A 16819-nucleotide genomic window follows, 5' to 3' on the forward strand; every position below is an offset into this window, starting at 1 on the left:
TCAACTTTAAAATCTACCATGGCCCTGTTCAGTGGGTATGACTTTCAGTTGATCTGACTGTGGCACTACGATAAGCGATGATGTGTGAGCCTGTGAGCAGGGATAAACATTTCTCCTCCAATGGATGTAGAATTCTTGGAGCCTACTTACACCACCTTTTACAAAGAAAAGCAGAATATCACAGCAGCCTTTACAGATTAATATGTGCTTAGTCATTGTGGCCAAATTCCAAAACCAGTGGTAGCTGCTGTTGATAAGCAACTAAGCGGTTATGCTTTATCCTGATCCCACCCTTTCATCTACCAAATAAGTGTTGGCGGAATCTTTCAATTCAGCAAAGGACTATTTTCTATTAAACAGTTTCTATTAAAACATTTTCCATTAAACATTATAACCTCATGGCCCGGCATATTCCTCACTCTACCATTACCAACAAGCCAGGGGATGAACCCTGGTTCAGTAAAGAGTGTAGAAGAGCATGCCAGGAGGTGCCAACCTGGTGAAGCTACAACACAGGGCTACATGCATGCTAAACAGCGGAAGCAACATGCTATAGACAGAGCCAAGCGATTCCACAACCAACGGATCAGATCAAAGCTCTGCAGTCCTGCCACATCCAGTCGTGAATGGTGGTGGACAATTAAACAACTAATGGGAGGAGGAGGCTCTGCAAACATCCCCATGCTCAATGATGGCAGAGTCCAGCATGTGAGTGCAAACGACAAGGTTGAAGCGTTTACAACTATCTTCAGCCAGAAGTGCCGAGTAGATGATCCATCTCAGCCTCCTCCCAATATCCCTACCATCACAGAAGCCAGTCTTCAGCCAATTCGATTCCCTACACGTGATATCAAGAAACGGCTGAGTGCACTGGATACAGCAAAGGCTACGGGCCCCGACAACGTCCCGGCTGTAGGGCTGAAGACAAGTGCTCCAGAACTAGCTGCACCTCTAGCCAAACTGTTCCAGTACAGCTACAACACTGGCATCTACCCAACAATGTGGAAAATTGCCCAGGTATGTCCTGTCCACAAAAAGCAGGACAAATCCAATCCGGCCAATTACCACCCCATCAGTCTACTCTCAATCATCAGCAAAATGATGGAAGGTGTCATCGACAGTGTTATCTAGCGGCACTTACTCACCAATAACCTGCTCATCGATGCTCAGTTTGGGTTCCGCCAGGACCACCCGGCTCCAGACCTCATTACAGCCTTGGTCCAAACATGAACAAAAGAGCTGAATTCCAGAGGTGAGGTGAGAGTAACTGCCCTTGACATCAAGGCAGCATTTGACTGAGTGTGGCACCAAGGAGCCCTAGTAAAATTGAAGTCAATGGGAATCAGGAGGAAAACTCTCCAGTGGCTCTCCTAGCACAAAGGAAGATAGTAGTGGTTGTTGGAGGCCAATCATCTCAGCCCCAGGACATTGCTGCAGGAGTTCCTCAAGGCAGTGTCCTAGGCCCAACCATCTTCAGCTGCTTCGTCAATGACCTTCCCTCCATCATAAGGTCAGAAATGGGGATGTTCACTGATGATTGCACAGTGTTCAGTTCTATTCGCAACCCCTCAGATAATGAAGCAGTCCGAGCCCGCATGCAGCAAGACCTGGACAACATCCAGGCTTGAGCTGATAAGTGGCAAGTAACATTCGCACCAGACAGGTGCCAGGCAATGACCATCTCCAACAAGAGAGAATCTAACCACCTCCCCTTGACATTCAACGGCATTACCGAATCGCCCACCATCAACATCCTGGGAGTCACCATTGACCAGAAACTTAACTGGACCAGCTACATAAATACTGTGGCTACAAGAGCAGGTCAGAGGCTGGGTATTCTGCGGCGAGTGACTCACCTCCTGACTCCCCAAAGCCTTTCCACCATCTACAAGGCACAAGTCAGGAGTGTGATGGAATACTCTCCACTTGCCTGGATAAGTGCAGCTCCAACAACACTCAAGAAGCTCGACACTATCCAGGACAAAGCAGCCCGCTTGATTGGCACCCCATCCACCGTCCTAAATATTCACTCTCTGCACCACCAGCGCACCGTGGCTGCAGTGTGTACCATCCACAGGATGCAATGCAGCAACTTGCCAAGGCTTCTTCGACGGCACCTCCCAAACCCACGACCTCTACCACCTAGAAGGACAAGGGCAGCAGGCACAAGGGAACGACACCACCTGCACGTTCCCCTCCATATCACACACCACCCCGACTTGGAAATATATCACCATTTCTTCATTGTCGCTGGGTCAAAATCCTGGAACTCCCTACCTAACAGCACTGTGGGAGAACCTTCACCACACGGACTGCAGCGGTTCAAGAAAACGGCTCACCGCCACCTTCTCAAGGGCAATTAGGGATGGGCAATAAATGCTGGCCTTTTGCCAGCGACGCCCACATCCCATGAACGAATAAAAAAAAATGAAATATGTTTAACCTAACTGGGATATTTACTCCCTCTCCTCCATCCACCCCCACCTACCCCCCCCTCACATTACCAGAAAGGGCTTCCTTTGGGTCCCATGAACACATTTGAGTTTCTGGTTTGTAACAAATGTCTTTGATGTTCCTATTCGCTTTTCTGCACTTTTGTATCTGAATAATCTGAGGCAAACGTTTAAAAAGAAATTGGAGTTAAAGTACAAATGGATTTAAGGACATTAGGCAGATTTTATTGAATTTAATTCATAAAACAAATTTAAATTAACTGAATATTTTGCAATGCTTTTGAAAATGTCTGGATATAACATCGATATGAAGTTGCAATAATGCTCAATGACTCCATTAAATTCAATGGTGCTGTAAATTGATTCTGACCTTCCTGCTTTGGTCTTTTACTTCTGAGAATTCTGTTATGCTTTTCTTATAAATCCAATTGAATTACATTTATTCTTCTGTTGTTCTATTTTTCTATTTGGTCCATAGAATACCACACTAAGGAGAAATTATATTGATTCCACAAGAAAAATCAAGTATCTCTCATGTGCACTGTGAACAAAATATACTATTAACGTTTGTGTGGCTGTCACAGATGATGTATCATAGTATCATTGTAGGTACAGCACAGGAGGAGGCCATTTGGCCCATCATGCATGTGCTGGCTCTTTGAAAGAGCTTTCCATTCCCCTGCTCTTTCTCCATAGCCCTGTAATTTTTTTCCCTTCAAGTATTTATCTAATTCCCTTTTGAAAGTTACTATTGAATCTAATTCCACCACCCTTTCAGGCAGTACATTCTAGATCATAACAACTCGCTGTGTAAAACAATGTTTCCTCATGTTGCCTCTGGCTCTTTTGCCGATCACCTTAAATCTGTGTCCTATGGTTACCGGCCCTTCTGCCACTGGAAACAGTTTCTCCTTATTTACTCTATCAAGACCATTCATGATTTTGAACACCTCTATCAAATCTCTCCCTAACCTTCTCTGTTCTAAGGAGAACAACCCCAGCTTCTCCAGTCTCTCCACATAACTAAAGTCCATTTTCCCTGGCACCATTCTAGTAAATCTCTTCTGCACCCTCTCTAAGGCCTTGACATTCTTCCTAAAGTGTGGAGCCCAGAATTGAACACAATACTCCAGTGCGGCCTAACCAGTGTTTTATAAAGATTTAGCATAACTTCCTTGCTTTTGTACTCTATGCCTCTATTAATAAAGCCCAGGATCCCATATGCTTTTTAACAGCCTTCTCAACTTGTCTTGCCAACAAGTCTACAAACAAATGCAAATGTCACAATGCATCTCCATCCTGTGTTCCAAAAAATGGGTATATATCCTGTACTGCAAATTTTCCAGAACAACCCATCTTTCAAGGGGTTAATAATACAGTAAACCCTATTACAATCTTGTACCCCCCTTAATTATAGCACTGCCCTCAATGCCATATTTACCTAGTATTTGCATATGGAAAATAATAAATTGGAAGAAATAGAAAGAACTTGTATTTATATACCACCTTTCAAATTCTTAAGATAACCTAAAGTGCTTCACAGCTAATACTTCTGAAGTGTAGTTACTGTTGTTATATGGGCAAATGCAGCGCCAAATTGAGCACAGCAAGATCCTATGAACAAATAACCAGTTAATCTGTTTTGATGTGTTTTTTTGAGGGATGAATGATGGCCAGGACACAGGAATAATTCCCTTTTTCTCCTCCTAATAATGCCATGAGATCTTTTATATCAACCTGAACAGGTAGAAAAGGCCTTGATTTAACATCTAATCTGAAAGATGGCACCTCTGATAAAGCAGATTCTCTTAGTATTGCACTGAAGTGTTAGCGTAGATTACGTGCTCAAATCCACGACCTTCTGACGCAGAGGTGAGAGTGCTCCCACTTAGCCAAGCTAACACTAGTAATATCATTCAAACTCCAGGTTTGAAATTCAAAAGTAATTGCTGCACCATCTAGTCTTTATTTTGCCAGTAGACCAATCATCAAATTAGTGTTCCAATATACTGCACTACCTGCTCCTTACAATGTGTGCTTGCACTGACAACCATCAATACCTTTCCTCAAAAGGAAGGACCTGACAGAAAAGAAACAGAGCAGCTACCAAATAAGATGGAGAGAACTCAAACATTATCACAAAGAAAATTAATGACAACTGCAATAAAAACATCCCTACCAAGGGGAGGAAAAAATAACAGATGCACACAAATAGGGTTGAGGCGAGACAATAAATCAAAAGATTCCCATGCCCTACAGCCCCACCAAAGGAGAGTCAGATCAGTTGATTCCCCCTTCTCATCCACCCCCAGGGGTGGAGAGAATATATGATTCAGGAGAATGTCTATGAATGTTGTTTATATGGACTTCCAGAAGGCATTCGATAAAGTCCTTCATAAGAGACTGTTAGCTAAAGTCGAAGCTCATGGAATTGAGGGCAAATTATTGGCCTGGTTAGGAAATTGGCTGAGCAGCAGGAGACAGAGAGTAGGGATAATGGGCTGGTACTCAAATAGGCAGGATGTGACTAGTGGTGTCCCACAGGGATCTGTGTTGGGACCTCAACTATTCACTGTATTTATTAACGACTTAGATGGGGGGATAGACAGCCACATATCCAAGTTTGCCGATGACACAATGATAGGCAGCATTGTAAGCAGTGTAGATGGAAGCATAAAATTACAGAGAGATAGTAATAGATTAAGTGAGTGGGCAAAACTGTGGCAAATGAATTTCAGTGTAGGCAAGTGTGAAGTCATCCACTTTGGACTAAAAAGAATAGATCAGAGTACTTTCTAAATGGTGAAAAGCTCAAAACAGTGGAGGCCCAAAGAGATTTAGGGGTCCATGTACATAGATCATTAAAATGTCATGGACAGGTACAGAAAATAATGAAAAAGGCTAATGGAATGCTGGCCTTTATATCTAGAGGACTAGAATACAAGGGGGTAGAAGTTATGCTACAGCTATACAAAGACCTGGTTAAACCACACCTGGAGTACTGTGTTCAGACCTGGGCACCGCACCATAGGAAGGATATGTTGGCCTTGGAGGGAGTGCAGTGTAGTTTTACTAGAATGATACCTGGACTCCAAGAGTTCAATTACGAGGAGAGATTACACAATCTAGGGTTGTATTCCCTGGAATTTAGAAGATTGAGAGGTGATTTAGCAATTCGCAATAAGCTAGATGAATTAACAGCGCAGATAGATATTAACGGTTATGATATAGTTGTGATTACGGAGACATGGCTGCAGGGTGACCAAGGATGGGAACTGAACTTCCAGGGGTATTCAATATTTAGGAAGGACAGGCAAAAGGGGAAAGGAGGTGGGGTAGCATTGTTAGTAAAGGAGGAAATCAATGCAATAGTGAGGAACGATATTGGCTCGGAAAATCACTATGTGGAATCTGTATGGGTGGAGCTAAGAAACACCAAGGGGCAGAAAACGTTGGTGGGGGTTGTCTATAGGCCCCCAAACAGTAGTGGAGATGTAGGGGACGGCATTAAACAGGAAATTAGAGACACATGCAAGTAGGATACAACTATAATCATGGGTGACTTTAATATACATATAGATTGGTCAAACCAAATTAGCAATAATACTGTGGGGGAGGAATTCCTGGAGTGTGGTTTTCTAGACCAATACGTTGAGGAAACAACTAGAGAACAGGCGATCCTAGACTGGGTATTGTGCAATGAGAAAGGATTAATTAACAATTTTGTTGTGCGGGGTCCCTTAGGGAAGAGTGACCATAATATGAAAGAATTCCTCATTACGATTGAGAGTGAAGTAGTTGAATCCGAAACTAGGGTCCTGAATCTAAATAAAGGAAATTACGAAAGTATGAGGTGCGAGTTGGCTATGATAGATTGGGGAACTTTATAAAAGGTATGACGGTGGATAGGCAATGGCTAATATTTAAAGAACGTGTGCAGGAATTACAACAATTATTCATTCCTGTCTGGCGCAAAATTAAAACAGGAAAGGTGGCTCAACCATGGCTTACAAAAGAAATTAGGGATAGTGTTAGATCCAAAGAGGAGACATATAAAATTGCCAGAAAAAGCAGCAAGCCTGAGGATTGGGAAAAGTTTAGAATTCAGCAAAGGAGGACAAAGAGATTGATTAAGAGGGGAAAAATAGAGTATGAGAGTAAACTAGCAGGGAACATAAAAACTGACTGTAAAAGCTTCTATAAATATGTCAAGAGAAAAAGATTAGTGAAGACAAATGTAGGTCCCTTACAGTCAGAAATGGGGGAAATTATAATGGGGAACAAAGAAATGGCAGAACAATTAAACACATACTTTGGTTCTGTCTTCACAAAGGAGGACACAAATAACCTCTCAGAAATGTTAGGGAACCAAGGGTCTAGTGAGAGGGAGGAACTGAAGGAAACCAGTATAAGTAAAAAAAAATAGTGCAAGGGAAATTAATGGGGCTAAAGGCTGACAAATCCCCAGAGCCTGATAATCTACATCCCAGAGTACTAAAGGAAGTGGCCCTGGAAATAGTGGACGCATTGGTGATCATCTTCCAAAATTCTATAGACTCTGGAACAGTTCCTACAGATTGGAGGGTGGCAAATGTAACCCCACTATTTAAAAAAGGAGGGAGAGAAAAAACAGGGAATTACAGACCAGTTAGCCTAACATCAGTAGTGGGAAAATGCTGGAGTCTATTATAAAAGATGTGATAACAGAACACTTGGAAGGCATTAACGGGATTGGACAAAGCCAGCATGGATTTATGAAAGGGAAATCATGCTTAACAAATCTACTGGAGTTTTTTGAGAATATAACTAGTAGAATAGATAGGGGAGAACCAGTGGATGTGGTGTACTTGGATTTTCAGAAGGCTTTTGATAAGGTCCCACACAAGAGGTTAGTGTGCAAAATTAAAGCACGTGGGATTGGGAGGAATATACTTCCATGGATTGAGAATTGGTTGACAGACAGGAAACAGAGAGTAGGAATAAATGGGTCTTTTCCCGGGTGGCAGGCAGTGACTAGTGGGGTACCGCAGGGATCAGTGCTTGGGCCCCAGCTATTCACAATATATATCAATGATTTGGATGAGGGAACTAAATGTAACATTTCCAAGTTTGCAGACGACACTAAGCTGGGGTGAAATGTGAGCTGTGAGGAGGGTGCAACGAGGCTCCAATATGATTTCGACAAGTTGGGTGAATGGGCAAGAACATGGCAGATGCAGTATAATGTGGATAAATGTGAGGTTATCCACTTTGGTTGTAAAAACAGAAAGGCAGATTTGAATGGTGATAGATTGGGAAAAGGGGAGGTGCAACGAGACCTGGGTGTCCTTGTACACCAGTCGCTGAAAGCGAGCATTCAGGTGCAGCAAGCAGTTAGAAAGGCGAATGGTATGTTGGCCTTCATTGCAAGAGGATTTGAGTACAGGAGCAGGGATGTCTTACTGCAGATTTACAGGGCCTTGGTGAGACCACATCTGGAGTGTTGTGTGCAGTTTTGGTCTCCTTATCTGAGGAAGGATGTCCTTGCCATGGAGGGAGTGCAATGAAGGTTTACCAGACTGATTCCTGGGATGGCAGGACTGACATATGAGGAGAGATTGGGTCAACTAGGCCTATATTCACTACAGTTTAGAAGAATGAGAGGTGATCTCATCAAACCATATAAAATTCTAACAGGACTAGACAGACTAGATGCAGGGAGGATGTTCCCAATGGCTGGGGAGCTCAGAACCAGGAGTCACAGTCTCAGGATATGGAGTATGCCATTTAGAACCGAGATGAGGAGAAATTTCTTCACTCAGAGGGTGGTGAACCTGTGGAATTCTCCACCACAGAAGGAAGTGGAGGCCAAGTCATTAAATATATTCAAGAAGGAGATATATATATTTCTTAATACTAAAGGAATCAAGGGATATGGGGAAAAAGCAGGAACAGGGTACCGAGTTAGACGATCAGACATGATCATTTTGAATGGCGGAGCAGGCCCGAAGGACCGAATGGCCTACTCTTGCTCCTATTTTCTATGTTTTCTATGATTTGATCAAAGTTTTCAAGACATTAAGGGGAGCTGATAGGATAGAGAGGAACTATTTCCGCTGGTTGGGGAGTCTAGGATGAGGGGGCATAGCCTAAACATTAGAGCCAGGACTTTCAGGAGTGAAGTTAGGAAACACTTCTACACGCAAAGGGTGGTAGAAATTTGGAACACTCGTCTGCAAACGTCAGTTGATGCTGGCTCAATTGTTAATTTTAAATCTGAGATTGATAGATTTTTGATGGCCAAAGGTATTAGAGGATATGGGGCTAAGGTGGGTATATGGAGTTAGGTCACAGATCAGCCATGATCTCATTGAATGGCAGAACTGGCTGGAGGAGCTAAATGGCCGACTCCTGTTCCTAGATCCAAGTGGGGTGTCAAGGTGACCCAACCTGATGCCAAAATGTTGCAATACATCAACTTGCTGATAAAAAAAAAGGTCAATGGTGGGAGATCTGGCTCCGGAAGTGACCTGGCGGGAGGCGGAGTCGGTCGGAGCTGTGTTGAGCTGTTGAAGGACGCTCACTCGGAAAGGTCGGGGGGCCTGGCGGATGGTAAGGAGCGGGCTGCGAGGATCGAACGGGCGCTGGGTCATTGCTCCGGCTGGCGGAGGGGGTCTGTGTTCTGCGATGGAGACGTGCAGGGCGCCGGCTGACGGATGTCAGTTGTCTGTAGTTAGAGCGCGGGCCATCCCCGGGTTAATGGCGGGAGGCGGGTTGTCAGGCCCTGGGTAACGCGGGCTAACCGCAGGGCGCCGGAATGGCGTGAGGAAAGAGGTAGGATGATATTTGTCAGTGAGAGCCATGTTGGAACTGGAAGCACACGCCAGCAGTTAGTGATATTTAAAATCTTCAAACGGCCGTCTCAAATCCCCTCTGTTAAACTTGTAAGATTATTTTTTTTTGGTCGTTAATTCTGATGCCAAAATTCTTCCTGATCGTTCTAACCGCTTGCTTCAAGTGATAGTGAAGAAATTGGCCTTCGGTTTAAAACTTTTTTTTTTGTAAAGCCAGTTTGTTGTATATTTTTTATCTGATGTTGGGTAAAGGACGAACAACAGCGCATTTGAAGGAGACAGCATGGTGCATGCTGATCCGTAAAACCGGTTGCTCAGAAATCATGAGCTGGATTTCACTGGTAATTATAACTGGAGCAGCGTTCCTTCTAGTGCAAGGCTTTCTACAGTGTTAAAATTTTGCCAATTGGTTGGAAATTGTGTATATTTCATATGATTTTATTTGAGTTACGGTTGAAGGAAGGTGCGCGTTACATCAGATTAGCATAAAATAACTCCCATCACCTGCAGTTTTACTGACTCCCACAGCTTTATTGAAGCCAATTTTAGGAGATTTGATTTTTCTGATGTAATTTGAATTTTATCATTTATTTTCTCCGCATTGAACATGTTCTATGCAGTTGATTCTCTATGTAGCTCCATAAGAGCATGATTAGAAATAATGTAAGGAGTGTTAAGGGAATATAAAAGAAAGAGGTTGTATTTCCACCTTTCACAACCACAGGCTGCCCCTAAAGTGGTTCACAGCCAATTTGCACATGACAAGATCCCACAAACAGCGATTTGCATGCAGTAAGGTCCCACAAACAGCAATAAGATAAAATAACTAGATAACCTGTTTTGTTGGGTGGCCAGGACACAGCCCTTGCTCTTCAAATCGTGCTATGGGATCTTTTACATCCACGTAATAGGACAGATGGGGCTGTGGTTTAATGTCTCCTCTGAAAGACTGTACCTCTGTCGACCTAGATTATGTGCTCAAGTCTCTGGAGTGGGTCTTGAATCCACAACGTTCTGAGTCAGAGGAGAGCTGCCACTAAGCCAAGGCTGATGCCAAAGAAAAAGATATGAAATGTTTTAAAAGAAACATTCTTTATTCTAAATGCTTTGTGTGCATTATGGAACAGGTTTTAAAACATTGACCTGTGATAAATTGCCCCCAGCTCCTGCTTATCAAGATGCAGTAATGGGAGTATTCTCTGGTACCATACATATCAGAAATGAATGTAGACTGACTTCGGAGACTAGGTGGTTCCTGAGAATGTGTGCAGCAAATGCAAATGCTAGTCAAGTGAGGCAGTTGAGCACTTGCTCTAATATAGCAACTGTCAGATAGAATTAATAGTTTCTGTTTACAGCTGGCATTATTATTGGGATTGTGCCCAGGAATGAGAATCTGTTTCCCTAGCTTGGAGGAAGAAGAGGGTGTGAGAGTTGCTTGACCAACTGAAAAGCTCAGATTAGATCTGTGGCCTTTTTTGCTGTTTTATAGCTCTGTTCCAACTAGATGTGGCATTTGTCCAGTAATCCAATCAGATATCCCTATGGTCACTTGTGATCAAATGGTCCAATCTTGCCTCTAGATGATGTTCAGTAAATACCTGTAGCCAAAGTTTTCTTGTGATTTAAGCTAGATTATAGTGTTTTCATCGACAGACATCAAAACTTAAAATGAGCTGCCATGGCTTTGTTCTCTGTGGCGCTGAAGCCAAAAGTTCAGTTTCTGAACTTCATGATGACGAGCTCCATTTCTTCGCTTATGTTTTGAGCCTCCCTGATTTTAGCCAGGTTCACACAACTACGTGAGGATTTTCCTGTCTCCAGTCCGAAAGGTTGATGCTGTGCTGGTACATACAAGTGAAGACTTAAAGCTAAAAGTGTTGGCTTTTATACCCATTGATAACTACACAAAGGTATTGACTTTCCCAGCAGAAGGGACTACTCACGCCTGTTGGGGCGTTCCAGTGCTGTACCCTTGGTTTTTCACTTGTAGCAGATGGTAATTGTTACACTAAATGCAACAAACTATGCTGCTTATCCAGTTATAATCTTAGTGAATTTCTTCTGCACCCTGTCCATGGCCTTGACAACCTTTTGAAAGCAGGTGCCCAAAGCTGGATACCATATTCTAACTGCCGCCTAATCAGTGTATGTATAGGTTTAGCATTGCCTCTTTACTTTTGTACTCTGCCTCTGTTTATAAAACCCATGATCTTGTACATTTGAGTAGCTTTATCAACTTCTCCTTCCATTAAGATCTGCTTATCTGAACCCCTAACTGTCTCTGCTCTTCTAATCCTTTTAAAGTTTTACCATTTAGTATATATGACCTCTCCTTGTACTTCCTCCCAAAATGTATAATCACATTTCTGTTAAATTTAATTTGCCATCTATTTGTGAATCTACTAAAATGAGTCACTTAGGAACCGTGAGCCATTGCTAAAGCCAGATTTATCATATTCCAAGTGGTAGAGATGTTTTTGAAATGTATACGTTTAGTTGATTTTAATATGAAAAATTCACATTCAGGCCATAACCTGGTTACATTCATACATGATTGGTAGAAGACCAGTTTGCTTCTTTTTGCGCGCTCCTCCTCCGAAGTTACAATTTTCGAGATGGTAATCATTTTTGGCGGGGGCGGGGGGGTGTCTCCTACTTTAATACTAGAGAAAATCTTGCACTGCATCCAATGAGGCTGAGCATTTCCTATTAGGGAAACGCCTTATTTCTTAATTCGAGGTCATGCGATTTACTTCCCGGGGTAGCAGTTTTTGTCTTGGTCCATGTGCCGTAGAAGGAAGCATTTTTTTCTAAATTGCATTTTTCACTAGGTAAGTGGAATGTGCTGTGTGATAAATTCAAAGATTTCATGAATAGATTTTACGCAGCGTTTTGAGCTGTGTTGATTTATTGAAATGGAATACTTTCTCTCCGTACTTTGAATTAAACACGCGCACAATGTATAGTTTCAATTCATTCGGTGGTAATGGAAACGTGGGTTTACAGAAATTATGTTTAAAGTTGTCGGTTTTTTTTTAAGCTAAAATCTGCTTAAAGCATTTCCCTCTGGAAGCCCGATTCTGGGTAAGGACGAGGGGCTTCAGTTTCAATTATTTGAATACCTCTTAAACGACACCACAGAGCGGGGTTTTCAGAGCATGTGCGTTTTTATTTCAGATTGGCATGAGAACAGGGGTAGGTGGTGATTTAAGCTGCAGTGCACGGAGTGGCGTCTTGTAGACGCTCAAGAGTTTACTATCTTACCGTTTTAATTTCAATTACCTACGGTGACCACATATATCGATATAAGTAGCTTATGCACTTTTTCAGCTGGGATTTGTACCTGGAGGGAGATAAATATTTTCATTTACTTAATAGGGATATGGAGTTTGTTATCCACCTATCTATGGATTGTTAAATTCTTTTAGGCATGAGCACTCCATTTATTCCATTAAACCCCCCCCCCCCACCCCAATAAGAAAACTATTTCGGACCGAGATGAGGAAAAATTTCTTCACTCAGTGGGTTGTGAATCTTTGGAATTCTCTACCCCAGAGGGCTGTGGATGCTCAGTTGTTGAGTATATTCAAGACTAAGATCAATTAAATTTTTGGATATGGGGATAGAGCAATAAAATGGAGTTGAGGTAGATGATCAGCCATGAATGGTGGAGCAGGCTCGAGGGGTCATACAGCCTACTGCTGCGCCTATTTTTTATGTTCTTATTTCCATTCTGAGAAACAGATGTGTAGAACGTTGTTAGTGCCAACTGGACAGATAAATTCTCCGAAGGAAGTGGGGTTGGTAAATTATCTTAAAATCGCTCTAATTCAGTGTGTTCTAGCTGATTAATGCTAAAGCTGATTAGTCTTTGATCTCTGGGCATAGGGCTCTGGCTCTGGTGGGGGGCTTTGTCTCCGGCTGTTCCAATGTGTACCCCATTTCAAAAAATGTCTTGATGCTGTACCTGCTTGGATTTTGAGGCTTCCAACTTAAGGTTGCTCAACACAGGGACTCTGAAAAGTCAGCTCTGAAGATACCAGTGCATGTATTTAATGTCATGTAATGTTAGCATTCATCCCTAAATGAGAAGGTTGTATCGAAGCCTCAATTACAGACTCTCAGCTGTGGTGCAGGGCTGGCAGACCCTTGCTGTACAGTTGGGGGTGTCATCCTTTGGGTGAGATGTTAAACTGAAATCTAGCCTGCCTGTTCATGTGGTTTAGGTGACAATCCTCAAGGAGGAATAGAGTTCTGGTGTGCTGGCCAACATTCTTCCCTCAGCCAGCAATACCAGATTAACTGTTCATTCATCCATTTGCTGTTTCTAGAAGGTGTGCAACTTAGCTGCTGTATTTGCCTGCATAGGTCACTGCACTTCAAATATTCACTGTATGTGAAGCACTTTGGGTCATTTCTGTAAGGTCAGATAAAGCTGTATAAATGCAAGTCTTTCTGTCTTGTTTAAGTTCTTTAGTCCTCAAATATTTTCCTAATGCTTAAAAGTGGAAAAAACTGCTATTTGCCACTTTAGTATGACTGACGAAGGTGACGATATGTTAATACACTACTCAAACACTTTGTATTATATTTTGACATGGAAGCAGATGGTTTGTGGCATCACATGGAAAACCTTTATTTCCTACATAACTTTGGTCATAGCTTGACAAAAGATTATTGTGCTCACCATTCACCTGCTCCATAATAATGAAGAAACATTTTTTTTTAAGAAGTCCTTTAATGTGTTCTCTTGGGTTCCACCTCAAGCAGCTTTAATTTATTGACATTCTGAAGTAAAGCTCAATTAAGCATTAATTATTGAGCTACTACTGTAGAAAGTGCTTAGTGCTACCACCCATGGGAGCTGCATTTCAGTTGCACCATCTGGTGTAGCTATCTTGTTCTGAAAGGTAAACCAAATGTCAAGACGTAAGGTGACTTCAAATTTATTTCAGACCCTGTGTATTTATTAGCATTTTCAAGATAATTTTTCATATACAGAAGATGCCAGACAAATAACCAAACATGGAGTACAAATCATGATTCCTGTTTAAATTTTAATGACTTCCACAATTAAGTCCACTGGTTCAGAAACGATTGGCTTTTCAGCCAGCGACTCAACTAAATTTTCAATACTCTCTTATTCTTCAGTGTGAACTTTCTATTGTAAATGACAACTGAGTTAAATGCCATTTTATGAAGCTGACTATATACATTGTGCTTCTCCTGCTCCAGTGTGTAAACAAAATCCTTGCTGAAAACTTTGCACATGTAGAAATTCATAGAATTTTACAGCACAGGAGGAGGCCATTCATCCCTTCACACCTATGCTGGCTTTCAGAGCTATCCACTTAGTCCTGTTCTGCTTCCCATTCCTCTTTTGAAACTTTTCTTTATCAAATATTTATCCATCTCCCTTATAAACACTTATGGATTCTGCTTCCACCACTGAGTCTGGTAGGATATTCCATGTCCTCGTAACCCTCTGCATACCAAAATTCTCCTAAACTCCTCCTTTGCTCTTTTGGTGATGATCTTAAATTTATGCCCTTTAGTTACTGATTCACTGACCATTGGAAATAGATCTTCCTGCTTTTGCCTTATTAAAACTCCTCATAATTTGGAACACTTCCTCTTAACCTTCTTTGTGCTAATGAAAAGACACTTTTTTAAGTCTCTCCTCATAATTAAAACCTGTAATCCTTCGCATAATCTAGTAAATCTCTGAAAATAAGGTGGCCAAAACTAGACACAGTATTCTATATCTGAACCCCAAAGGTTCTCTACTCCTTTTAAAGTTTTACTATTTAGCCTGTATGCCCATTCCTTACCTATAAAAGTAGTTCCAGTTCCAGCACCTGAATAATGGTCACCTCCCAAGCATTGGGAAATATCTTTAATATTTGCAGTTACCAAACAATAGATGTGCGGAGCAATTCTTAAACTAGAGTTTAAGAAAGTTCACTTGTTAATAACTGGGAAGCAATTAATTTTGTAGGACTTCTTTAATTTTTTTTGTTTCTCTTTCTCCCCCTTCCCCCCCCCCCCCCAGCATCCATTCAGAGTGTTTACAGCTGCAGTCCCAATCCAACTGCCCTGATTTGATTAAGTAACCCTTTCGCATAGTCATCTGCCTTGAAATGAGTGTGCAGGAGTATAGATTCTCTTGAGGCTTTATTGGAAATATGAATGAGTTTTTTTCTTTTTATAGAATTGTTTAAGTTATAGCCAATGGGTACAGTATAAAGGGATCAAAACATTTTCAAGCCTCTAATTTTATAGCCATGTTATTTTACAATTGGTGCTGGAATTAGCTCAACCTATTTGAAAGTGGAAAAGTCTGTCTTTGCTAAAACAGAATTGCATTTTACTCCGCTTAATGTCAAGGACAGTTTGGTACAGTAAGAACATACAGTAATGCCTTCATGAGCAGGGTTATTTGATAGCCATGCAAGAGTTCTGATAATGGGTCGCTGGGGACTAAACCATTCCAAGCTCTGCATACCATCCAAAAACAATTAATTAATTTTAGTGTTGACTAACTCTTATCTCTGGCTCCCTGTTTTCTAACCTTATCACAACCTGATAATATCTGTCCTAAATGTTGCCTTAATAATCATGCCTGGAGATTACAAAATAATTCTGTGCAAGTTAAAGGCCAAACAAACTAAACCTTATTGGAGAGAATGACATTAGTGGATGGTGTAAAAATTATTGTTAGTCTTTATCAGCTCGTTTCCACATTGTGTTTTCATCTTTGATGAATGCATTCTTTAGTGTTTTACTTTTTCCTCAAGTTAAGACATTCTGGAATTTCAGTTCTTTGGTCACAATATTTGATGGAACTTTTCTCATTAATTCCTCTGTGCATGCAATATACTATGTATAGAACAAAGGCATGATGAGAATAAACAGGATCATTTGATGATGTATGGTAAAATACTGAACTAGTTGACTGCTGTGGCATTCATGCTGTTAACAATACAATAGACCAAACATGAAGAGTCACTCATTGAACAGAGAGCCTCTTGCTCTAAAATTATATATTATTGCACTAGAATAAATACTGAAGATGCAGTAGGTTTCGTGGCAGAAAAATAAACTCTCAACTTGAGTGGTTTGAAAATAATCTGTTCATTTGCCAACTGACATTCAGACTCTCCTTCAATTAATAATTGGATACTGTTGGGCAACTAGATGAGAACTGTGAGCACTTAGTGTTTTCTCAGAGAGGAAGCTTGTAGAACTAGACTTGTTCTGCAGAAGCTCCTATTAACTGCTGGCAGCATGATGTGTGATTTTAGTAGTGGTGAGTAAACTATTCAGCACTTCAACAGCAGGGTTTGAGCACCTCTAGCTTGAGGGCTGATTTGGTTTGGGGAGAATTTCTCTTGTTTCTGTCCTTACTCTCTCCCCACGTGGCTTAAAGGAAAACTTGAAGCTGGTGAAGATGCTGATGGCATTGCCATACATTTAGATCATCTAAGATTTTCTTAGATTGTCTTCAGTTTCTAAATCCATGAAACACTT

At 41.5% G+C, this 16819-nt stretch overlaps 1 protein-coding gene across 2 annotated transcripts in view; it reads left to right on the forward strand.

The window, feature by feature from the left end:
- Positions 1-8985: 8985 nt before the first annotated feature.
- Positions 8986-16819, forward strand: part of LOC137331389 (transferrin receptor protein 1-like) — a 43646-nt gene continuing 35812 nt past the window's right edge. For both annotated transcript variants that reach the window (XR_010965448.1, XM_067995156.1), the window contains exon 1: positions 8986-9044. Coding sequence is in view for 1 of the 2 variants with exons in the window: in XM_067995156.1 (XP_067851257.1) it covers positions 9042-9044 (3 nt within the window). In the remaining variant the exon portion in view is untranslated. The remainder of the gene's footprint in view (positions 9045-16819) is intronic.

The sequence above is a fragment of the Heptranchias perlo genome, chromosome 13 (genome assembly GCF_035084215.1).
Source record: "Heptranchias perlo isolate sHepPer1 chromosome 13, sHepPer1.hap1, whole genome shotgun sequence".
Classification (NCBI taxonomy): Eukaryota; Metazoa; Chordata; class Chondrichthyes; order Hexanchiformes; family Hexanchidae; genus Heptranchias; species Heptranchias perlo.